At 43.7% G+C, this 24,762-nt stretch overlaps 1 protein-coding gene and 1 pseudogene across 1 annotated transcript in view; both read left to right on the top strand.

The window, feature by feature from the left end:
• KDM5A (lysine demethylase 5A) overlaps positions 1-24,762 on the top strand; it is a 105,083-nt gene that overhangs the window by 66,073 nt on the left and 14,248 nt on the right. The window contains 9 exon segments of the mRNA XM_006163218.3: positions 4,683-5,038; positions 7,957-8,095; positions 12,587-12,766; positions 13,584-13,745; positions 16,657-17,208; positions 17,914-18,057; positions 21,890-22,049; positions 22,910-22,949; positions 22,951-23,125. Of these exon segments, the coding sequence (XP_006163280.1) occupies positions 4,683-5,038; positions 7,957-8,095; positions 12,587-12,766; positions 13,584-13,745; positions 16,657-17,208; positions 17,914-18,057; positions 21,890-22,049; positions 22,910-22,949; positions 22,951-23,125 (1,908 nt within the window).
• LOC102493769 (density-regulated protein pseudogene) lies at positions 8,971-9,581 on the top strand (annotated as a pseudogene).

Here is a 24,762-nt window from a genome sequence, read left to right as displayed (position 1 = left end):
TTTGTTTTGGGAGGTGAGTAGGGTATCTAGTTTTTTTCTTTTTCTTTCTTTTTTTGGAGAGGTTTTTGCTATAGGGTGTGTGCGCTCTCCAGACAGACAGAGAGAGAGAGAGACAGAAAGTGAGAAATCACCCCCCAAAGGGGATGGCCACGCCGCAATCCCTTGTCCTCCATTCTCCTCTTGGGATCTTGGGCACGCATGCACACGCACCCCCGGCGTAAGTTTAAGCCACCGGGTCTGGGACATGAACCGTGGTCGACTACGTGGGAGTCCAGCGACATAGCCATTACACTAACTGCTGGTCCCTAGGGTATCTAGTTTTTAATCAAGGATATCAACTTGTGAAATCTAATATCAATTATGTTCTTGTTTTCTTCCATTTCATAAGGACATTTTTAACTTTATTTTTTAATTATTATTTTTTTTGGAGAGGTTTTTTGCCATAGGGCATGTGCACTCGCCAGACAGAGACAGACAGAAAGCAAGTAATCACCCCCCAGAGGGGATGGCCATGTTGCAATCCTTTCTCCATTCTCCTCTTGGGATCTTGGGCACACACGCACATGTGCCCAGCATGAGTATTTTTTTTGGGGGGGAGGTCACTTTCAACTCTCCATTCCCCTTCCCACTCCTTAAGGATTGAAGCACATGGTTATCCTAACTCATAATCCCAGAAAGTCAACATCCACATACTCATCTTTCCAATATCCAGTTTTATTAATTCCTTATTCTCTTCTCTTCATGATCTTTTTCTTCAAATTCCCTCAGACACTCATTCTCATTGTTGGATCTTAAGTGTTATTACCGGTCACTTTAACCACTTTCTGATTACACTCATCGCTTTCTGACTATACATTCTAGTGTTCAATTCCAACAATCTTTTTTTATAAAGAATTATTTTTAATTTTTCATTTATTCGTTCATTTTCATTTCACCAGAGACAGACACAGAAAGAGAGAGAGAAAGTGAGAAAACAAGCCATCAGGTCTGGGACTCGAACTGTGGTCAGCCATGCGGGAGTGTTCAGTGTCTCAACCACCACGCCACCTGCTGGTCCCTCAACTCCAACAATCTTTGACTCCATAGGGATCTACCATCTCTTTTCCTTTCACCTTTTCACTGCCCAGCACTAGCCTCTTGTTTGTTGTTGTTTCCTTACCTAAGAATTCCAGGACCTGTTATATAATTGTTCCTTTGCAAACATTTCAACTCCTTCTCCCCTCTCTCCTTGTATTATACAGTAGCTGCCACCCTGGGCTAAAATCCACATTGACCCAATCATTCAAACTACTTCACACTTTTATCTGGACAAATGAAAATGGGTAAGGGGAACTTCAGAGCATAATGCATGGTCGTCTCACTTTATTTTTATTTATTTATTTATTTTTTATTTATTTCACTTTATTGATTCATTCACTTATTTAATTTGACTAGAAAGAGACACACACAGAGAGAGAGAGAGAGAGAGAGAGAGAGAGAGAGAGAGAAAGAAAGCCGCCAGATCCAGGACTTGGACCGTGGTCAGCCATGTGGGAGTGTCCAGCACTTTAACCACCACACCACCTGCTTGGCCCATAAGAACATTTTTGTAGTTGACATCTCTTTCTTTCCTGAATTACTTTATTCTCTGTAATCATCTGTGACATAACGCAGTGTGGTGTTCTTCCTAGCCCATTGGCAGTTTCTTCTCTCTCTCTCTCTCTGTTTTTTTAAATTTTATTCATTGTCATTATATATATATTTTTTTAAAGAATTATTTTATCAAATTTAATTAATTAATTAATTAAATTTGACCAGAGAGGGACAGAGAGAGAGAGAAGGCAAGTGAGAAAGCAAGCCGCCAAGTTCAGGACTCGAGCTGCTACCGACCATGTGGGAGTCCAGCACACTTAACCACAATGCCACCTGCCAGCCCCCATTGTCATTATTTTATTATTACCGTTTTTAAAGTTGATGACGAGAGAGAGAGAGAGAGAGAGAAAGCACAAAAGCAAGCTGCTAGGTTTTGGATTCAAACCACCTGAAGCCGTGTGGGAGTCTAGCTGCTTTAACCACCATGCCACCTGTTGGTCTTCCTTCTCTTTTTTTTTTTTTTGGAGAGGTTTTTGCTATAGAGCGCGTGTGCTCTCCAGAAGGACAGACAAAGACAGAGAAACAGAAAGCGAGAAGTCACCCCCAGGGGAGATGGCCACGCCGCAATCCCTTTTCCTTCATTCTCCTCTTGGATCTTGGGCACGCACGCACACACGCCTGGTGTGAGTTTAAGCCACCGGGCCCGGGTTTCGAACCATGGTCGACCACATGGGAGTCCAGTGACATAGCCATTATGCTAACTGCTGGTCCCAGTTCCTTCTCTGAAGTCTTCGTTGTTTCTTTTTTCTTTGCTTGACTTCTCAGTTGCAGAGTAGACTGGGAATCTCAGCCCTGTCCTCCAGGTGCGCCCTCTCCTGATCTCTTTGTCAGGTGATTTGATTTTTATTTTAGAGAGGTTTTTGCTATCGTGAGTGTACGCTTGGCAGATACAGAGAGACAGAAAGTGAGAAATCACCTCCCAGGGAGGATAACCATGCCACAGTCTCTTCTCCTGTATTCTCCTCTCAGGATCTTGGGTATGCACATGTTCCTGGCACGAGTTTAAGTCACTGGGTCTGGGACTCGAACCACTATGTAGGACCGTGTGGGACTGCAGCAAAATTATTATGCCATCTGCTGGTCCCAACTTTATTTTATTTTTTAAGAATTGTCTTATTAGGGCTGGCAGTACTCCCACACGGCCAACCACGATTTGAGTCCCAGATCTGGCAGCTTGCTTTATCTTTTTTTTTTTTTTTTGTTTTGAGGGTGCGTGTGCTCACCAGAAAGAGAGAAACAGAGAGATAGAAAGCGAGAAAGCCCACCCCCACCCCCCGAGAATGGAGAAGGAATTGCGATGTGGCCATCCTCCCACTGGGTGATTTCTCGCTTTCTTTCTTTCTTTCTTTTTTTTTTTTTTTTGAGAGTTTTTTTTTGCCATAGGGCGCATGTGCTCGCCAGCCAGACAGAGACAGACAGACAGAAAGCAAGAAATCCCCCCCCAGGGGAGATGGCCATGCCACAATCCCTTCTCCTCCATTCTCCTCTCGGGATCTTGGGCATGCATGCACACACGCCCGGCGTGAGTTTTAAGCCACCGGGTCCGGGACGCGAACCACAGTCGACTACATGGGAGTCTAGCGACGTAGCCGTTATGCTAACTGCTGGTTCTCACAACAGCCTCTTAATTAATTATCTTCTCTTCTACTTTTGTTACTAACAGTTTGTTTTTTATTTCATAGCAGGAGTAATCTTCTAAAATATAAGTCAATTATATCCCTCCTGTGATTAAAACCCTCCTGTGGTTAAAACCCTTGAGTGTTTCTGTGAAGCCACTGGTGTGAAATCTAAACTCATTATAATCTATAAGACACTTCCCAGCTTGATCTCTGCTTTCCCTTTTTTTCTTTAAATAATTATTTAATTTTATTTGTTATTTAATTTGGTATAGGTCATGCACACTCACCAGAGAGAGACAGAGAGGGAAAGTGAGAAAGCAGACTGCCCAGTACAGGAGTTGAACTGTGGTCAGCCTTGTGAGCTTCCTGAACCTTAACCACCACACCATCTGCTGTCCCCTCTGCTCTTCCTTTAACTATATATTTCTCCCTGATCGTCATGTAGCAACACTCTAAATTCATTCTTCTTTACGAACTTTTTCTATTTTTATTTGCCCTATCCGAACTGTTCTTCCTCTAAATCTTTTTATATTGATAGTTTTCAGGCCACCTCCTTATTTCAGTTTGAGTTCATCTGTCTGTCTTGATCACTACTGCTAAGTAATAGGCCCTTTCATGCTGCTGGTCTTTGTCATGTTGTCTTATTATCTTTTTTTTCAGAGCACTGAATGTTAACATTTTACTCATATTCACTGTTTTCCTATTTTTTTTTTTTTTCTTAAGGGAGATTTTTTCTATAGGGGGTGTATGTTCCCCAGAAATACAGAGAGAGAGAGACAGCAAGAAATCACCCCCCACCCCCCGCCGGGGGAATGCCGCACCACATCCTCTTCTCCTCCATTCTTCTCTCGGGATTTTGCACACGTATGCCCGCCTGCCCGCCCAGTGTGAATTTCAAGCCGCCAGGTCCACACTGGAACTACCGCAATGCAACCATTACTCCATCTGCTGGTCCCAGAGTGTATAATACATTCTTTGAAGACAGACTTTGTTTCAGTCAGTTCTATGTGCCTAGAAAAATGTTTGCTTCTAAGTCAGCAGTCATTAAATATTTGTTGAATGACTCAGTCATATTTTAAAAGTAGAACTCTAGGGAACCAGCAGGTATTATTGTGGTTAGGGCGCCATACACTCCCACTTAGCCGACCGCAGTTCAAGTCCTGGACCTGGTGGCTTGCTTTCTCGCTCTCTCTCTGTGTCTCTCTGGTCACATTTTAAAAAATGAATGAATTAATAAATAAAATGGAATAAATCTTAAAAAAATCCAAAATAGAACTATACATAGACATAATTACACAGCATATCCAAATACTTGGTGCTATGATGGCCAGGTTATAAGGAGTCTAGAGCTGATAGTTTGCTTGAACTATGTCTCTTCCATGCTCCTTTTATATCTTTTCAGTTTGTTTTTAACTTTGGGGCCTTTTTTAGAATCTCCTGGATGATGTGGAAGAGTTTCATGAACGTGCTCAGGAGGCCATGATGGATGAAACCCCAGATTCTTCCAAACTGCAGATGCTAATCGACATGGGCTCCAGTCTCTACGTGGAGCTGCCTGAGCTACCCCGGCTGAAGCAGGAGCTACAGCAGGCTCGATGGTTGGATGAAGTACGACTGACCCTGTCAGATCCACAGCAAGTCACCCTGGATGTCATGAAGAAGCTGATAGACTCCGGTGTGGGGCTGGCGCCCCATCACGCTGTGGAGAAAGCCATGGCTGAGCTACAGGAGCTGCTGACAGTGTCTGAGCGCTGGGAAGAAAAGGCCAAAGTCTGCCTACAGGCAAGGTGAACACAGATTTTGGTGACTGTTACTTCTTTCATAATTAAATCGGAAGGGAGAGGAACTTCAGGGTCCGTTTCATGCCTTTCCTGACAGTCACCAGGTTACCAAATCGGGCTGCATGTAGACAATTTTGTATGTCTGCAAACTATCGTGTAGTGTGCTGTGTGAGACACTAAGTGATACAAAGTAGTCTTTTGTTAGAGCTTAAAATGAACAATACTGTAGTTAGGAAGTAAGATAAAGCTTAATGGAGTATGTTACTAACTAAACTGAAGTGTGGAGAAGTATTACAGCAATTTAGATAGAGATCATGGTGGACTTGGGTGGTCAGTAGAGAATCTTAAGAGAAAAGTAAGAACTTAGAGCCTTCAAGAATGAATAGGACTGAAGTGGAAGGGAGGGAGGTAAGAAAACTGCTATAAACCAAGTTTAGGGACTGTGAAGGGTGTGTTTAAGGGATAGAAAGTGAGTGAGGGAATGTTAACTGGTTGCATTAGCCTTGGCAACCCATTGGACTCAGTGAGATTTATGTACAGTGTTAATCATATTTGACTGTGTGTCAACTAATTTGGTGGTAATTAACTGTGGTGTTCTTAAGTGAAAGCATTTGTCTCAAAACTGAGATAGACCAGTAAACACAATTTCCTTAGGGTGCTTGGAGAGATCACAGCTGGAATGTGAAGCCCCCTCCGCTCCCTTCTGAAGTCCCGTGTACTTAATTGTTTGGCTGCACACTTATTTTGGATGCAGTTGATGGGAAAAGCTTTAGGTGGTTTAATGAGCACAGTCCTGCCTCAGTCATGAGGAGCCTCCAAATACACTGGATATTTTGTTCTCCAGATGCCTTGCAGAATCCATACTAAAACTTATTCATAGCTTTTACTATCCGACTTATTCAAATGACTGTGTCTTCAGGTTCATGATAGTTCAGGGAGGTGGAGTATATTAAGTGGGCAAAAGCTAAATAGCTTGGGAATTTAAAACTTTGATTTGGTATACCTGATACAACTCTTTTTTTTTTTTTTTTTTTTTTTTGAGAAAAAGATTTTTTTGCTATAGGGCATGTGTGCTCGCTGGAGAAACAGACAGAGAAATCATGCCTGGTGGGGTGGGCATGCACTCACATGTGCCTAGCATGAGTTCTAAGTCGCTGGGTCCAGGAGTCAGTCTCCACATCCTGGTGCTATTGCTCGCAAGCTGTCTTTCCTGTCTGTCTCTCAGCTGCGCTGTCACTGCTCTGGTTACAGTCTTCATGTGTTTTCTCTGGATCCTTGCAGCTGGGTAAGGACTTACGGAATATCTGCTGCTTGTCAGGGTGTTATTTCTTTTTTTGCCAGACTCACATTTGTTCATTTATTTTGGTCTGTAAGTGGGATTATTTTACTCTTTGTTTTTTAAAAATAATTATTTTATTTCACTTTCTTTATTACTATTATTTTTTTAATTTGCCCAGAGAAAGAGGGAAAGTGAGGATGCAAGTCGGCAGGTAAGGACTTGAACTGCAGTCAGCCATGTGGGAGTTTTTAACTACCATGCCACCTGCGGGCTCCTTACCCTCATTTTTGAAGGACTTTTTAAAAATTAAGCATAGAACTCTAGGCTGACAGTTACTCTGTCTTGGTATGCTGACTGTCATTTCAGCTACTGTGACTCTCCCACCTGTGTTGCTGTTCCCTTGGATTACGCATCCTCTGCCTCTCCTTCCCCTCAGGCTGCTGATAGAGCTAGCCTGGCTCACAGCAGTGGGCTGTGTGTCTCACCCCTTTGCAGCCCATTCTCCACACTGCTGCCATTTTCCGGAAACACAGATAGCACTCCTCCTCTCCCTTGCTGAAAAAACATCTGTGGTTTCCCATTCCCAATCGGGATAAAATCAAAACACTCTCTCTGTTGTTTTTTTTTTTTTTTTTCCTTAAATTTGCTGTGGGGCAGGTGTGTGCCAGAGACAGGGAGAAAGAATGGGGGAGTGAGGACGCACCACCTAGGGAGTTTGGCCATCCTGCGTCCCTTCTCCATTTTACTCTTCGGATTTTGGAAACATGCACACGTCCGGTGTGTTTTCCAAGCCACCAGGTCCAAGACTCCATGAAGGATTTGGCTGTCCTGACCACTGTGCCACTGTCTGGCCCTCAAGCACAACTCTTATATTGTATCCTTTTTTTTTTTTTCCCTGAGAGGTTTTTGGTAGAGGGCACGTGGGCTCGCCTGACAGAGAGAGACAGAAAGCGAGAAATCACCCTCCCAGGGGGATGGCCACGCCGCAATCCCTTCTCCTCCATTCTCCTCTCGGGATCTTGGGCACGCACACACACGTGCCCGGCATGAGTTTAAGTCACCAGGTCTGGGACTTGAACTATGGTTGACTACATGGGAGTCCAGCGACATAGCCATTATGCTAACTGCTAGTCCCCTTATATTGTTTTCTTATAAGTTGAGGATAAGGCCTTTGTCTTATGTACCTTTGTGTAACTAGATATTTTAAAAAATCATTTATTTAGTTTTATTTGTTATTAATTTTTTATTTGACCAAAGATACAGAAAGAAAGCGAGAGAAGGGGAAAGTGAGAAAGCAAGCTGCCAGGTCTGGGACTTGAACCATAGTCGGCCATGTGCGAGTCCAGCACCTTAACCATCATGCCACCTGCTGGACCCTGTAACTAGATATTACTGAACACAGTTGAAGTAAATGTACATGGTCAACATGAATGGGTTCTCAGTCAGTTGCTTTCTATGTGCTATCAAATAGCATCTCTGGCAATTTCAGATATAAAATGAAAATAAAGGTAATAGCAGTTTTGTTTCACTTACAGGATTGTGGTAGGAATTCAGAGAAATCATGTATGTGAAAGTTCTGAACACATTCTAAAATGTTATTTAAATACTCTTCATGCATCTCACCTAGTTTTTCTTGTTCTTTTAGACCACGGCACAGTGTGGCAAGTTTGGAAAGCATTGTGAATGAAGCCAAGAACATTCCAGCCTTTTTACCCAATGTGTTGTCCCTGAAAGAAGCCTTACAGAAGGCTCGTGAGTGGACAGCTAAAGTGGATGCTATTCAGGTAAGGACTCTGGGAAGTCCCACCTGTTAGGTAATGCTGCTCACAGATGGGTACTGTAAACCTTTAACACTGTAGTATAAAATAGTCATGGTCCCTAAAATTCACTCATTTTTTCCATTTAAAAATTTTCCACTTTATAATTAATAATAAATATAACTTAGTTAAACACTATTTGCATTTGAGTCCTTGCTACGAAAGATGATGGTGTTAGCTGTTGACTTAATTTCTATTAGTAGGGAGTTTATTGTCTGCTGTATTCTTTGAATCTTCTTGCATGTATATTAATTACTTTTTTAAGGAAGAGAGGAGAAAAGGGGATTGATTATTTATTTATTTATTTATTTTTAGTTTTGTTATAGGGCTTGTGCACATGCTGAAGAGAGGTTCAGAGGGAAAGTGAGGAATCATTCCTTAGGGGGTTGGCCATGCCACAGTCCCTTCACCCTCATTTTCCTCTTGGGATTTTGGACACAGATGCACACATACCTGGCATATTTTTTCAAGCCACCGGGTCTGGATCTTGAACTACACTGTCAGTCATGTAGGAGCCTTCTGCTGATTCCCAGGGATAGGTATTTTTGACAGGGTCTCACTGATTCACTACCCTCTCACGCCAGCTGCTGGTTAACTGGGGCTACAGCCGTGTCCTCGTGTGTCCAGCCTATTCAAGTTGGCCTAGGAACCAAGTCCAGGCCTTCCCGGGCTCAAACCTTCCACAGCTGCACCCTGACACTTGGACCACCGTGGCTGGGCCTCTGTGAATTACAAATGAAATAAGAGGCAGAAGTTAAAATTAGCCTTTACTGGGCGGCCCTGACCGGGGAAGGGGTTGCATGAGTTGCTTCAGCCGGCAGTAGCGGTGGGTGAGATGGGAGTGGAGTTGGCGGGGCTGTGCAACTGTCTGGGTTTGTGAAATGGCTGCGGACATTTCCGAATCCAGTGGGGTGAGTGTAAAGGAGACCCGAAGAACTGTGCCAAGTTAGATGCGGATTACCCACTCCACGTCCTCTACTGTGGAGCACTGTGAATATATGCCCGATGTTGCTAAATGTAGACAATGGTTAGAGAAGAATTTTCCAAATGAGGTTGCAAAACTTACTCTAGAAAATTCACCCAAACAAGAAGCTGGAGTTAGCTGTCAGGGAACAGCAGGGGAAGAAGAGGAGAAGAAGAAACAAAAGAGAGGCGGAAGGGGTCAAATAAAACAAAAAAAAGAAGACCGTACCGCAGAAGGTTACTATAGCCAAAATTCCCAGAGCAAAGAAGAAACACGTAACCAGAGTGTGGCCTTGCAACTTTCGAAATTGATCTTAAAGAAGCACAAAGATTTTTTGCTCAGAAATTCTCCCATGATGCCTCAGTAACAGGGGAGGATGAGGTCATCATTCAGGGAGACTTCACAGATGACGTCATCTACGTCATTCAGGAGAAGTGTTCAGAGGTGGATGATGGCAACATCGAAGATCTCAGAGAAATGAAGAAGTGATTTTGGAAATCTGTCTGTATTTAATGATCTGAACTGAGAGTTGATATGGCCAAAGGAGAGAGGCCTTTTAAAAATATGTATACATTTATGCCACAGTGAAACTGTAGACCGCCTTCGTCCTTGGCTGTCACTGTTCTGTTTAAGGCTGCTTGTTTTTTTATTGCCAAGTTTAATGAACAGGGGCGACTATCATGCTTATGCATGAAATAGAACTTAGTCAAATAAACACGTTGGTCATTTAAAAAAAATTAGCCTTTACTAAACATGTCAGTACTCTTGATACTATTCTAGTATTTGGAGTAGGAATACAAAGGAAGCGTGTAAATATAGGCCCCGACCTCCAGAGTGGCATCCTTTCTAGTGGTGAAGAGAAAAATTACACATTTGTAATTCAGAACAGTGAGATGAGGGCCGGATTTAAGTGTGCTTGAATTATTAAAGGAACATTTCCAGTACTGAGTATATAAACACTCCTAACTCTAGAAGTAGACCTAAAGGGTAGAGAAAAAGCCCCAGCTCTCTTCCCCTAGAACACCTTCCCAAGAAAAGACGTCATCTAGGTGTCAGGGTCTAAGTCACTGCTTTACTTGCCTTGCCTTTGATCTCTGTTGGCAGCTATTAAGCCGTCACTTTTCTTTTTTAATTCTCTCTCTTCATCAGGACAGCTACTTTTGTTGCATCTTTTACCTTGTTCAGGCAGTTAGTTGTTCTCAAATGTCGGCCAGTCTTTGATTGGCTATTTACGAATGAAGGACTGGATTGACAAGTGTCAGTAGCCCATCATGTGTCTCCTGTAACTTTGGAGGCCTGTCTCTGTTAGGCCCTTCTGCACAATGGGAGTACTGGCTTGTATGCTCTATGTAAGCAGACAGAGTCTGTTAATTGGCAGGCTTTTCTCTAGGGTAAGTGGCCTGGAAGCTAGCTGTGTTTGAGCTTAGTCTAAAGGTATTCTTGCATCACATGGCTGTAGTTAGGCACAGGAGGGAGTAGTAGTAAATGCAGTATTTCCTTTTTTGTTGTTGAGAGGATTTTTTTCCATAAGGTGCATGTGCTCACCCAGAAAGACACAGAGAGACAGAAAGTGAGAAATCACCCCCTAGGGGGGATGGCCACACTGCATTCTCCTCTCCTCTTAAGATCTTGGGTGCACGTGCATACACGCCCTGTGTGAGTTTAAGCCACCGGGTCCCAGACTTGAACTGTGGTCGACTACATGGGAGTCCATCAACATAGCCATTACGCTAATTGCTGGTCCCCAGTATTTCTTTTTTAAGAGATTATTGCTATAGGATGTGCGTGCAGAGAGGAAGCAAGAAGTCACCCTCTTGGGGGAATGGCCATGCCAGAAGCCCTTCTCCTCCATTCTCCTTTCGGGATTTTGGGCACACACGCACACATACTCAGTGTGAGTTTCAAGCCACTGGGTCTGGGACTTGAACTGTAGTTGGCTATGTGGGAGTCCAGCGACGAAACCAGTATGTCATCTGCTGGTCCCAAACATGGTATTTCTTTTTCTTTCTTTTCGAGAGGTTTTTGCTATAGAGCGCATGCGCTCACCAGAAAGACAGAGACAGAAAGTGAGAAATCACGCCCCGAGCGGGGATGGCCACACTGTAATCCCTTCTCCTCCATTCTCCCTCGGAATCTTGGACAGGCACGCACTCACGGCTGGTGTTAATTGAAGCCACTGGGTTCAGAACTCGAACTGTGATCGACTACATGGGAGTCCAGTGACATAGCCGTTACACCAACTGCTGGTCCCCCAATGTGGTATTTCTTGTCCCTGTCTATGCCTGATTTTTCTTCCCTATTTCATGTAGCTACGTATTCTTATCATGCTACCACAGCAACTCAGTAATTTGTAATATCTCCTAGGACTAGAACCTTTTTATTATTCTCTTAAAAAAATTTGTTAAGTTTTTTTGCCTGTTTACAGGCATAAGTGTCAGTTAATTTATGGGAAATAGTCTTTTACTGGGATGCAGTAGAGCAGTTCTAAAAACAATGAATTAATTATATAAGAATATTAAAATATTATCAACTTAGAAGGAAAATACTCATTCTTACCTATGTTTATAGCACATAAAATGGAGGTGATTACCAGAACTAAAATACTGCTTTTAATTGTTGATAAAGTTGTGAAAGACTTTGAAGTGGGCAAAGACAGGCCAGGGCCAGCCCATGGCATTATAGTTAAGGTGGCTGGACCCCACATGGCCAGCAGTTTGAGTCCTGGATCCAGCAGTTTAAAAAGCATGCTGAGGGCAGGTGGGCGTGCACTTGCCCACCCAAAAGCCCCAGGGTCTTTCTCTCTTTCTGAGCACGTGCACATTCTGGCAAAATTTATAAAAACAGAAATAGGCGAAGAGATTACATCGAGAAAGAAAGCCGCCAGGTCCAGGACTTGAACTGTGGTCAGCCATGTGGGAATTTCAGCATCTTAACCACCACACCACTCGCTGGCCCCAAGATTCAGCTTTCTTAACCACCAGGTCATGGGGATGGCCCTACATAAACTTTCTTTTTAAAGATTTTTGCTAGAGGGTGCATGCGCTCGCTGGAGAGACAGACAGAAAGCTGGAAGTTATCCCCTGAGGGCATGGCCATACCGCAGTCCTGTCTCCATTCTTCCCTTGGGATTTTGGGCATGCATGCTCATGCTCCTGGCATGGATTTTAAGCTACCAGGTCTGGGACTTGAACAGCAGTTGAGTACATGGTCGTCCAACATAGTCATTATGCCATCTGCTGTTTCCATAAACTTGTAAAATTAGGACATTGGAAGTTACATTAATTCAAGAGATGCAGTTAGATTTAGAAAATAATGTTTAATTAAAAAGTTAATACCATTAGGTTATTGGGAAAGTCATGACATATTTTTCCATGCAAAAATGTGTCATGACTTTTCCAACAACACAGTAAACTCCCTTTGAGGTCTTTGAAAAACGTATTTCCAGACTCCATTAGAAAACTCCAATTGTGAGAGAATCTACTTTTGTTTTTCAGAGTGGCAGCAACTATGCTTACTTGGAGCAACTTGAGAGCTTATCTGCAAAAGGACGCCCTATCCCTGTGCGTCTGGATGCCCTGCCCCAGGTGGAATCCCAGGTAGCAGCAGCCCGGGCTTGGAGAGAACGCACTGGGCGCACCTTTCTCAAGAAGAATTCTAGCCACACGCTGCTGCAGGTGAGGAGTAGTTCACCTTCACATGCCCCAGTGCTTCATGAGCTGTTGGTGACCTAACACCTGTAGATAGCAGTAGTATTGGTGGAGGTGGTTTTCAGTTTATCCAGTCACCGTTATAAAAGGGATTCCTTTTAGGCAATATCAGATGTTGACCTGAAATCTGGAGCCTTAGCCAGATTCATGTCCAGTTTAATCCTGTGCTGTATCTAGAAAAAGCAGTCAGCCTGGATTTTATCTCTTGTTAACAGACCCTGTTGCTGAATGGTCTTATTTCTCAGAAGCACAGATTTAGATATGCATCATCCTTTTGTCTTGAATAGTCAAATGTAAAAGTTAAGAGCATAGGCTTCGAAGTCAGGTAGTTTCGTTTTTGAAGAGTGGCTCCGTAATTGCTAACCTGTGCTCTTGGGCAAGTTGCTTCCTTTCTGACCCTCGGTTTCCCTGACTGGTACAACGTAGATAGTAACACTACTGCATAGGGTTGTCGTGAGCGTCAGATCAGATAATATGGACAGAGCCCTTAGGAAAGAGCCTGAAGCCCGCCTCAGTAGTGGCACAGGGCGTAGCTGCTCGAGCGGGCCACGTGGGAGGCTTCAGTGCAGTTCCCAGCCCACTCTGGAGGCCGAGTGCGCTGGCGTACACCTGTAGTCCAGCTGTGCGGAAGGCCAGGGCATCCCAATAGAGCGAGACCCTCTAAAATAACACACATGCCATAAAATAGGAGAAGACGCAGTAATTGGTCAATAAATGGTTCCTTTTATTATTTTTGCTGTTAAGGCTTAAAAAAAAAATAACTATTTTGATTTCATTTCTGTAGGTGCTAAGTCCCAGGACTGACATTGGAATATATGGGAGTGGTAAAAACAGAAGGAAAAAGGTAAAAGAACTAATAGAAAAGGAAAAAGAAAAGGATCTGGACCTTGAGCCTTTGAGTGATCTGGAGGAGGGGTTAGAGGAGGCCAGAGACACAGCCATGGTGGTAAGACATCTTGTAGTTCATCTTTAATTTGCTTGTGGCTACAAAATCCTGTCAGGATACTAGCAGATCCACTGTTTCTAGGCTTCTAACTTTTTATTTTGGTATACTACATATTTGGCTTTAGGATTATATATATTTGACATATTTTTAGCATATTCATAATCAAAGCACACAGTTTACTCTTCTGCTCTCAGAAGTTTTGGTCTTTTCTGTATTTCTGTTCTCTGTTGTTCCAATAGTTGTATAATATTCCATCAAGTCGTTGTTTATAATTAGTGGAGTAATTTCCTTTTCCTTTTTCTTTTTGCAGTAAGTTGTGTGCTTTCACTGGGAAGAGAGAGACAGAGAGAAAGGGAGAAATCACTCCCTGGGGGGATGATCACACCACAGTCCCTTCTTCGTTTTCCTCTTGGGATATGGGGCACACATGCACACATAAATATACGTGCCTAGTGTGTTTTTAGACCACCAGGCCTGGGACTTGAATCAGTCAGTCAGTCATGGAGGATCCAGCCACCTCATCCTCACATCACCTGTGGGCCCATACTTTGTGCTTTTTAAAGGAATTATACCAGCTGCTTTTAAAAACATTTCCTTTTCTTAGGCGCATTCAGCATTATAACGAGTACTCAAAAAATACTTGTAACTTTTGTAGCTGATAATTATATAAGAGGTATATGTTAATATATCATGAGGAAGGGCTGGAAGTGATATGGGGTTAAGGTACTGGGCTCCCACATAGTCAGCTGCAGTTTGGGTCCCCGACCCGGCTGCTTAAAACAACACCGGGTGCTGTGCATGCATGCCCGAAATCTAGAGAGGAGAATGGAGGAAAAGGGATTGCAGCACATCCCCCACCCCGCCTCGGGGGATGATTTCTTGCTTTCTGTCTCTCTGCCTCTAGCGAGCACATGCACCCTCTAGCAAAAATCTCAAAATAAAATATTGTAACTGAAGAGAATTATACCTTTTTGGAGATTAAGAGAAATATATTAGGCGGAGGGGCCAGCAGGTAGTGTAGTGGTTAAAGCACTGGACTCCAACATAGTCAGCTGTGGTTCAGGTCCTGGACCTAGTGGCTTGAAACTCATGCTGTGCACATGTGCATGCAGGCCTAAAATCCTGAGAGGAGAATGGGGGAGAAGGGACTGTGGCATGGCCATCCCCCTTGGGGAGTGATTTCTTGTTTTTTGTCTCTCTGTCTCTTGAGCCAGTCCATGCACCCTATTTTAAAAAACTCTCTCTAAAAAAAAAAAGTATGTTATGAAGAGCCTGAAGAAGTAAAAAGAAATAAAAAAATACGTGGGTGATTCATAATTCTTGGGATGGTATACACTAAGTAACTTAACGTGGCACTTTCTGCCCGCAAATGATCTTGTTTTGAGACCAGTGACAATTATCTCTCATTAGAAAGTCCTGATAAGTCAGTCTTGCCAGATAAGTAGGACTGGAAATTATTTCAGATTTTTTCAAAGCTGCCAGTAATTTAAAAAGAAAATACACAGGGCCATCTGCTGGCATGGTGGTCAAGGTGGCTTTGTCCCACATGGCCCTTAGCACAATTTAAGTCTGGTCTGAGTCTGGATCCGGTGACCTGAAAAACATACTGGGCACGTGTGTGCATGCCCCAAATCCCAAGGCAGGAATGGAGGAGAGGGGTTTGTGATGTGGCCTTCCCTCGTGGCGGTGGGGTGGGGGGTGATCTATCGCTTTCTCTCTGTCTGTCTCTCTGAAAAGTGCACGTGCCCTGTAGCAAGAGTAAAAATAGGAAAATGCAAAGACAATATACATGATAATTAGATTTGTTTTAACATACCTTACTGAAATGAGTTTCACAAAATGTTATAACTGACCATCAAGCTTTGTTACTCTACTTCCAGAGGGATTGAAGAAACCTTTTAGGGAGAAATGAAAATTGATTTTTATAGAAGTTGCACATAGAGAATGAATTACAAGGAGATGGGAAAGTAATAATTATTGTTTACCTTGTGCCAGGCACCAGGTTAGGTTAGGCAGTTAGGCATTTTCATGTGTTATATAATCCTTAAAAAAACAGAATGAAATTGATGTTCTCCTCAGTTTTCAAAGACTTGTACTCCAGCTCAACAGTCTATAAGCACAAGAATTAGCCTTTGTACACCAGTGGCTTGATTCAAAAGCATACCATCTTTTGCTGCACCCTATGGAATACTTCAGAGTATTCTGCTGGTAAAAATTGTCAGAGTAGCACCTTGTCTATTTCACAGGTGAGGAGTGCGGGTGCCCAGGCATTTACCTTGTTAGAGGGCACATGCACTTGCCAGAGAGCCGGGAGAGGGAGAGAGCGCTCCCCAGTCGGGCGTGGCCACCCTGCAGTGCTGCAGCCATCTACCCTCCTCCACCTTGTTGGGATGTGGGCATACATGCACATATGCCCGTGGTGTTCTTCAAGACGCCAGGGCAGGGATTCAAACCACATAGTTGGTTGTGTGGGATCTGGCTCCCTTAACCACTGGGCCACAGGAGTGAGCCTACAACTGTGGGTTTTTTTTTTTTTTTTTTGAGAGGTTTTTGCTATAGGGTGCATGCGCTTGCCAGAGACAGAAAGCAAGAAATCACCCCCTAGGGGGGATGGCCACGCCACAATCCCTTCTCTTCTATTCTCCTCTCGGGATCTTGGGCACGCACACACATGTGCCTGGCGTGAGTTTAAGCCACCGGAGCTGGGACTCGAACCACGATCGACTACGTGGGAGTTCAGCAACATAGCCATTACGTCAGCTGCTGGTCGCACAACTGTATTTTTTAAAAAGGACAGTGCTTTGTCATCTCATGAGGCCACAAGTTGGAAAATGATCACTCAGCCTTGAGATTTGGTGATTTGGGGATGTATTTCAGTGATGACTTTCAGTGACATGTTTATTGTATACAGGTGGCAGTTTTCAAAGAACGGGAGCAAAAAGAGATTGAAGCTATGCATTCCCTCAGAGCAGCCAACTTAGCCAAGATGACAGTGGTGGACCGCATTGAAGAAGTAAAATTTTGCATTTGTCGCAAGACAGCAAGTGGATTTATGCTACAGTGTGAGCTCTGCAAAGACTGGTTCCATAACAGCTGTGTTCCCCTTCCTAAATCAAGTTCCCAGAAAAAAGGGTCCAGCTGGCAGGCTAAGGAAGTAAAATTCCTTTGCCCTCTCTGTATGCGGTCTCGAAGGCCCAGGCTAGAGACTATTCTGTCACTCCTGGTATCCCTTCAGAAGTTGCCTGTACGGTTGCCCGAAGGAGAGGCCCTGCAGTGTTTGACAGAACGTGCCATGAGTTGGCAGGATCGAGCACGGCAGGCCCTAGCCACAGAGGAACTGTCCTCTGCTCTGGCCAAGCTGTCTGTGTTGAGTCAGCGTATGGTGGAACAGGCAGCTCGAGAAAAAACTGAAAAGATTATCAGTGCAGAGCTCCAAAAAGCAGCTGCCAATCCAGACTTACAGGCAAGTTTACACTTACGTTCTTTCTATTGCATGGAGTAGCACTTGCCAGTTCGTGAACAGTAGATCAAACCTGTGCCATTGATTTCTTAGGAAAATAACAGTAACTTGCTGGCGATTAATCATCCATGGCATCTTGCTGCATACATTGTATCATTTTCTTTGGATATATACCTAGGTCATTTTAGTGAAATATTACTTGGAAATACTATTCAGGTGAATCTTGGCGTCATAATCAAAGGCAGCATCTCAGTATCCGCATTTGGTTTCAGGATCCTCAGTGGATACCAAAATCTGTAGATGCCCAAGTCCCTTATAAAATGGTGTAATATTTGCATGTGACCTACGCATATCTTCCTGAATACTTTAAATCATCTCTAGATTATTTATAATATCTAATATAATGTACATTTGTAAAGTCGTTACATTGTGTTTAAGGAATAATGACAAGAAAAATGTCTGTGTACGTACGTTCAGTACAGGCACAACCAATTTTTATTTTTCTGAATACTTTCGATCTGCAGTTGCTTGAGTCTGTGGGTACAGAACCTACAGATAAGGAGTGCTGCCTAATTTCATTTCTATTAGCTATTGGAGAGTTGTTTAGCTCCTCTGTGAGTTCTCATGTTTTGGTGACCTTAAGTACATATTAACGCCTCCTATTTGTTTAGTGCCTCACCGTTCATCTTGCAATCACTTCTCATTTAGGGGCACTTACCCAGTTTCCAGCAGTCCGCTTTTAGTCGGGTGGTGAGCAGTGTGTCATCTTCCCCACGACAAACGATGGACTATGATGATGAAGAAACAGATTCTGATGAAGACATTCGGGAAACGTACGGCTATGACATGAAGGTAATTACATTTGTGGGCATGTTACCTGATCATTGGATTTGTTTAAAAAGCTGTTGAAAGCTGATGTTTGAGGAACCAGCAGTTAGCATAATGGCTATGTTGCTGGACTCCCACGTAGTTGACCGCGGTTCAAGTCCCTGACCCAGTGGCTTCAACTCATGCTGGGTACGTGTGCATGCGTGCCCAAGATCCCGAGAGGAGAATGGATAAGGGATCACGGCGTGACCATCCCCCCTGGGGGGTGATTTCTTGCTTTTTATCTCTCTGTCTCTCTCTGTCTTTCTGGTGAGCACATGCACCCTGTAGCAAAAACCTCTCAAAAAAAAAAAAAAAAAAAAAAACTGGTGTTTGAGATCTGAAAATGGAAAAAAAAATGTGTGTGATCTGTTGGGCCTCAGTGTATGGTGATAACACATTTTTTTTTTTTTAAAGAGAGATTTTTACTATAAGGGTGCATTTGCTCACTAGAGAGACAGAAAGCAAGAAATCACCCCCTGGGGGGATGGCCGTGCCGTAATTCCTTCTCTTTCCTCCTCTCAGGACCTTGGGCACACATGCACATGTGCCCAGTGTGAAGTTTAAGCCACTGGGTCCAGGACTCGAACCAGGGTCAACTATGTGGGAGTTCAGTGACGTAACCATCACACCAACTGATGGTCCCAAGGTGATAGCACTTTTTAAATCTCCCCACAATACAGATTATTTGTACAATTTTTTTTTTTTGAGATAGGATTTCGTAAAAATTTGTATTTATTTTCCTTATCTTAGAACTTTGTTCTTAAAGCTGAATCTCATCAGAAAACTCCTAGGATATAAAATTATCACCACCTGTTATAAATGATTGTAAAGTCATCTTGAAAATATTTTTCTTAAGATAAAAATGGGGGGGCTGGCAGGTGGCATAGTGGTTAAGAAGCTGGACTTCCACATGCCGACTGAGGTTTGAGTCCTGCACCTGGTGGCTTGCTTTCTCACTTTGCCTCTCTCTCTCTCTCTAAAATTAAATAATAATAAAGTTAAATAAAAGTAATTCTTTTTATTTTTCTTTCCTTTTTTTTTTTTGGAGACATTTTTGCTGTAGGGTGCGTGCACTCGCCAGAGAGACAAAGTGAGAAATCACCCCCCAGGGGGGGATGGCCACGCTGCAATCCCTTCTCCTCCATTCTCCTCTTGGGATCTTGGGCACGCACGCACACGTGTCTGGCGTGAGTTTAAGCCACCGGGTCCGGGATTCGAACCGTGGTCAACTACATGGGAATCCAGCGACATAGCCATTATGCCAACTGCTGGTCCCATATAAAAGTAATTCTTAAAAAAAAGATAATGGATGCAGAAGATGACTTAAGGAGGGAATTTTTAGGTATTGGAATGAAAAAGTCTTAGAAAAAATTGAAACTCGAAGTTGACTGCTCAGATAGCTTATTAAGCACATTGATACCACAGGGTAATGATCGTCCTTGTAAAGTTGGTAGAGGATGACTAGGAGCAGCTGAGAGGAGATGCAGCCTGTGCCCAGTGGGAGTTAGACCTTTACCTGAGTGTCAGAATCTCCTGCTTGCCAGAGCCAGAGGCCTCCAATACGTAAGTGGTCTGCTTACTAGCACGTCAAGTACAGACACTACTCTGGAAGTGCTGAACATGATGGGCTTTGCTTGAAAACAGATTTTTACAGTTTTAGAGAGAGAGAGAGGGATGTAGAATAGTAGTAGTAGTAGTATTTCCTAGGGACTTCTAACTGCTTGTCCTAGAGAATGGCGGTGGTGAGTGGAGTTAGGCTCAAAAAAGATCACTTTGTGGGACCAGAAGGTGGCATAATGGTTACATTGTTGGACTCCCACGTAGTCAACTGTGGTTTGACAGCCGGACTCAGCAGCTCAAAACTCAGGCTGGGCATGTGTGCATGTGTGCCCCAAATCTTGAGAGGATAATGGACAAGAAGGGACTGCAGCGTGACCACCCCCCACCCAAGGAGATGATTTCTGGCTTTTTGTCTTTCTGTCTCACCGGTAAGCGCACATAGCAAAAGTCTCCCTTAAAAAAGGATCAGTGAGAGGAAGCCTCTGAAAACTAAAGAAGGGGGTCGACACTCTTCTGTGTTTTCCCTTTTAAGATTTAAATTTTTTTTTTTTTTTCTTTTTCTTTTTTTTTTTTTTTTGAGGTTTTGCTATAGGGTGCGTGCGCTTGCCAGAGAGACAGAAAGTGAGAAGTCACCCCCCCAGGCCAGGCTGCAATCCCTTCTCCTCCATTCTCCTCTTGGGATCTTGGTGTGAGTTTTAAGGCACCGAGTCTGGGACGTGAACCGCGGTCGGCTACATGGGAGTCCAGCGACATAGCCATTACTCTAACTGCTGGTCCCCAAGATTTAAATTCTTAAATAGGGAGGAAGACTATGAACTGTCATTCCTAAATTCTCAGTGAGTGACACTGTCTTCCACAATCCTTTTATAAACCCTCTTTCCCCAAGAAAACCTTTTTTTCCCTGGTTAACCATTGCTTGAAAACTTCTAGCTTCTTAGAAAGTTTAATTAAAGATTGCCATTAAGCTGTGGTTGTCCCCTAACCCACTCTTTTACTCAGTTTTGTGATTCTGGGACTGGGAATCCACCCCAAAGATGATCGAACCTTTTTCTGTAAAGGGCCAGTGAGAAGTATCCTTAGCTTGCAGTTCACACACCGGCAGGCTGCCCGCTGGGTGTGGCCCTTAGGTCACAATTGGCCAGCCGTGCTTTACACTGTTCACTGCCAGACACGTCCTTCTGCCAGCACGAGACATTAGACAGGGACTTGGTTTCCCCTGTTCGTACATCGTTCCTTCATCATCAGCAGCCTCTGTTTTGCTTAGTGTTTTTGTTTTGCCTTGGCAGAGGCAACTGGCTCCAATTTCTTGTTATTTTGTTGTAGTTTTCTCCCCTAACACCCTGAAACCAACCACATCATGTTCCACCAGAGGCAGCAAAATGTATAGGCTAGCCCTTCCTCCTCAGAGGTCTGGGTCCCTGCTCTGCAGGGTCTTTTCTCCAAGCTTCCGGATTCTAGTAACTCCACTTCTTTCCCCCTTTTTTTTTTTGAGAGGTTTTTTGCTATAGGGAGCGTGCACTCCCCAGACAGATAGAGAGAGACAGAGAGCAAGAAATCACCCCCCAGGGGGGATGGCCACGCCGCAATCCCTTCTCCTCCATTTTCCTCTCGGGATCTTGGGCACGCACGCACATGTGCCCAGCGTGAGTTTTAAGCCACCGGTCTGGGACGTGAACCGCGGTCGACTACGTGGGAGTCCAGCGACATAGCCATTACGCTAACTGCTGGTCCCTCCTTTGTCACCTCAAGCCCCAGGGATGTTAACTCTTTTCTGCAGTTATTGTCTTGGTGTATGTAGACCATGGGAAATAGATGTCTTAGTAGTCACTTTTTCTGGTATGTTATTATCCGTGGATTGTTTTTGAGCTTTACACTTTCTTTTGGCTTGAAAAATCATTATTGTTTTTCTCCCCAGTGGACATTTTCTGTCTCATTTAATATCTGTCATATATTTACTTTTTTTTTTTTTTTTAAAGAATCACTTATCTGACTTTATTATTATTATTCATCAATTTGACCAGAGACAGAGACAGTGAGAAAGCAAGCTGCCAGGTCCATAAGTCAAACCTTGGTCAGCCATGTGGGGATCAGCGCCTTAACCACCACGCCACCTGCTGGCCACTATATTTACTCTTAATGTCCTATTTTTAGTATGCTCTATTAACAGCTTTGATCTGAAAGCCTCCCTTTTAGGGCCTTGTCTGATGGTAAATGATGTGACTTTCATTCTGAATACCTCCCTTTGTTTCTTCAGGACACAGCTAGTGTGAAGTCCTCTAGTAGCCTGGAACCCAATCTGTTTTGTGATGAAGAGATTCCCATCAAGTCTGAGGAGGTGGTAACTCACATGTGGACAGCACCTTCATTCTGTGCGGAACACGCTTATTCTTCTGCTTCTAAGAGTTGTTCTCAAGGTAGTACTGCTCTTTTAAAAAATAGAGGTTTTCCCCAAACCAGCGAGGACAAAACATTGTACCAATCACGACTATGACTCTCTTTTGAATTGACTATAATTCCCAGCCATGATGTGCTAATAGAACCTGAAAATGCTCTTTGGATTAGGAGAAACCAGTTCTTGTATTTTCTCTCGTTAGATGATAACATGAAAACGCGCATACCCTTAAAGAGATCTAGTGAAGAGAACTGGCGGGCCGTCTAGTCCTGCTTCTCCTTTCCCTGTATCTGATCGTTGCCAGTTGTTGAGGAACTAGATGCTTTTGAAGAACGCCCATTCTGGTTTTGGGGAGCTTCAGCTGTGCATCTCCCTCCCCAACAGATGAGCTCTCTGCGACGCTTTTCTTTGCCCAGTGAAAACCCACGGCTATAGGTCACCGCTGTGGAAGACGGAGGGTGTTTCTCTCTATGATAACGTTCAGGAGCTTAGGGGACCGCCTGTTATCTGTTCAATAGGAAGATCATTATTTACGCATTTATTTATACAGAGCAGCTAAATGCTTAATCTTTTGACATGCTCTAACACGGAGATAACAAGGGTTTAGAGATTGCAGCCACCTCTGTCCCCACCCCAACCAGGATAAAGGATCAATAAGGATAAACCCAGTTTGTAACTCTAAACCAGCTTCTTCTAGTGGGCCTTGTTATTCTATATCTTTTTGTTTTTTGTTGGTTATTTCTATTTTACTCTTACACTGATGTAATGAATGCACATATTTAAAATCAATATTGGAGGAGAAATTACTATAAATAGTTACTTCAAAAACAGTACTTTTTTTCTGTGGTTTTATTTTTATGGCTTTTTATTTTTTTGATAAAGGTTCTAGTACCCCAAGGAAACAACCTCCGAAGAGCACTTTGACGAATTTTGGAACCTCCAGTGCTGGAATTGTCGCCTGGAGCCAAAGCGCAGCTGGAAGAACTTATGATGGTTGGAGACCTCCTAGAGGTATCTCTGGATGAGACGCAGCACATATGGCGGATTTTGCAAGCCACACACCCACCCTCTGAAGACAGGTTCCTGCATATCATGGAGGTATGGATTTAAAGCTGTTTTGGTAGAAAACTTTTTGTTATAGGGCATGTGCACTTGCTGGAGAGACACAGAGAGAGAAAGTAAGAAAGCACTGCCCCCCAGGGGGTTTGGGGGGATGGTCACACCACAGTCCCTTCTCCTTTAATCTCCTGTCAGGATTTTGGTCACACATGCATATGTGCCCAGCATCCTTTTCAAGCCACCAGATCTGGGACTACTTGAACCGTGATCAGCCATGTGGGAATCCAGAGCCTTAACCACTCCCCATGTTGGACCCTTAAAATTTTGTTTTCTTTTGGGAGATTTTTTTGCTGTAGTGTAAGTGCGCATCACCCCGGGGGGGTGGGGTAGGGGGTGATGGCCATGCCCCTTCTTCATTCTCCTCTTAGGATTTTGGGCATGCACACACATGCGCCAGGCGTAAGTTTTAAATCGCCAAGTTTAGGATTCGAACCACTGTCAACTGTATGGGAGTCTAGTAATGTAACCATTACACCATCTGTTGGTCCCCCATTAAAGCTTTTTTTTTTTTGGAGAGGTTTTCACTATAGGGCGCGTGCGCTCGCCCGACAGACAGAGAGAGACATAGAGACAGAAAGCGAGAAATCACCCCCAAGGGGGGATGGTCACGCCGCAATCCCTTCTCCTCCGTTCTCCTCTCGGGATCTTGGGCACGCACGCACACGCGCCCGGCGTGAGTTTTAAGCCACCGGGTCCAGGACGTGAACCGCGGTCGACTACGTGGGAGTCCAGCCACATAGCCATTACTCTAACTGCTGGTTCCCCCCAATTAAAGCTTTTTAAAACAGTGGTTTTAAAACTATTTAAAAAGGCTGGGCCCTTAAGAGGTACCACAAATGTTGGCACAGGGATGATGGAATGGGTAGTAACCTGACTGTTCTGCTCTCATACTTAAGCCAAAGTAATTCTACTTTATGGGTTTTTTTTTTTTTTTTTTTTTTTTTTTTTTTTGGGGGGGTTTTTTTTAGTGGCTTATGTGTGCTCACCAGAAAGACAAAGACAGAGAGACAGAAAGTGAGAAATTACCCCCCAGGGGGAATGGTCACGCTGCAATCCCTTCTCCTCCATTCTTCTTTTGGAATCTTGGGCACACATGTAAACGCGACCGGCATGAGTTTAAGCCACCGGATCTGGAACTCAAACCATGGTTGACTACGTGGGAGTCCAGCTGACATAGCCATTATGCCAACTGCTGGTCCCGCTTTATAGATTTTTTTTTTTTTTTGAGAGATTTTTGCTATAGGGCGTGTGCGCTTGCTAGACAGAGACAGAGAGACAGAAAGCAGGAAATCACCCCCCAGGGGGGATGGCCACGCCGCAATCCCTTCTCCTTCATTCTCCTCTAGAGATCTTGGGCACGCATGCACATATGCCCAGCGTGAATTTAAGCCACCGGGTCCGGGACTCGAACCATGGTCGACTATGTGGGAGTCCAGTGACATAGCCATTGCGCTAACTACTGGTTCCCACTTTATGGATTTTAAATTGAGATTTTATGAGATATTTAATCTGAAAAAAATAAAAAGGTTATTTCTTCTAAAAAGGAGGAGGAGAGAGTACCATCAACACCCACCAGTTGAGAGCAACCTCCTTAGCTCAAACTCCCAAAGTAAAGT

The sequence above is a fragment of the Tupaia chinensis genome, unplaced genomic scaffold (genome assembly GCF_000334495.1).
Source record: "Tupaia chinensis unplaced genomic scaffold, TupChi_1.0 Scaffold141530_1, whole genome shotgun sequence".
In the NCBI taxonomy this organism is placed as follows: Eukaryota; Metazoa; Chordata; class Mammalia; order Scandentia; family Tupaiidae; genus Tupaia; species Tupaia belangeri.
This window is presented reverse-complemented; position numbering and strand designations above follow the sequence as displayed.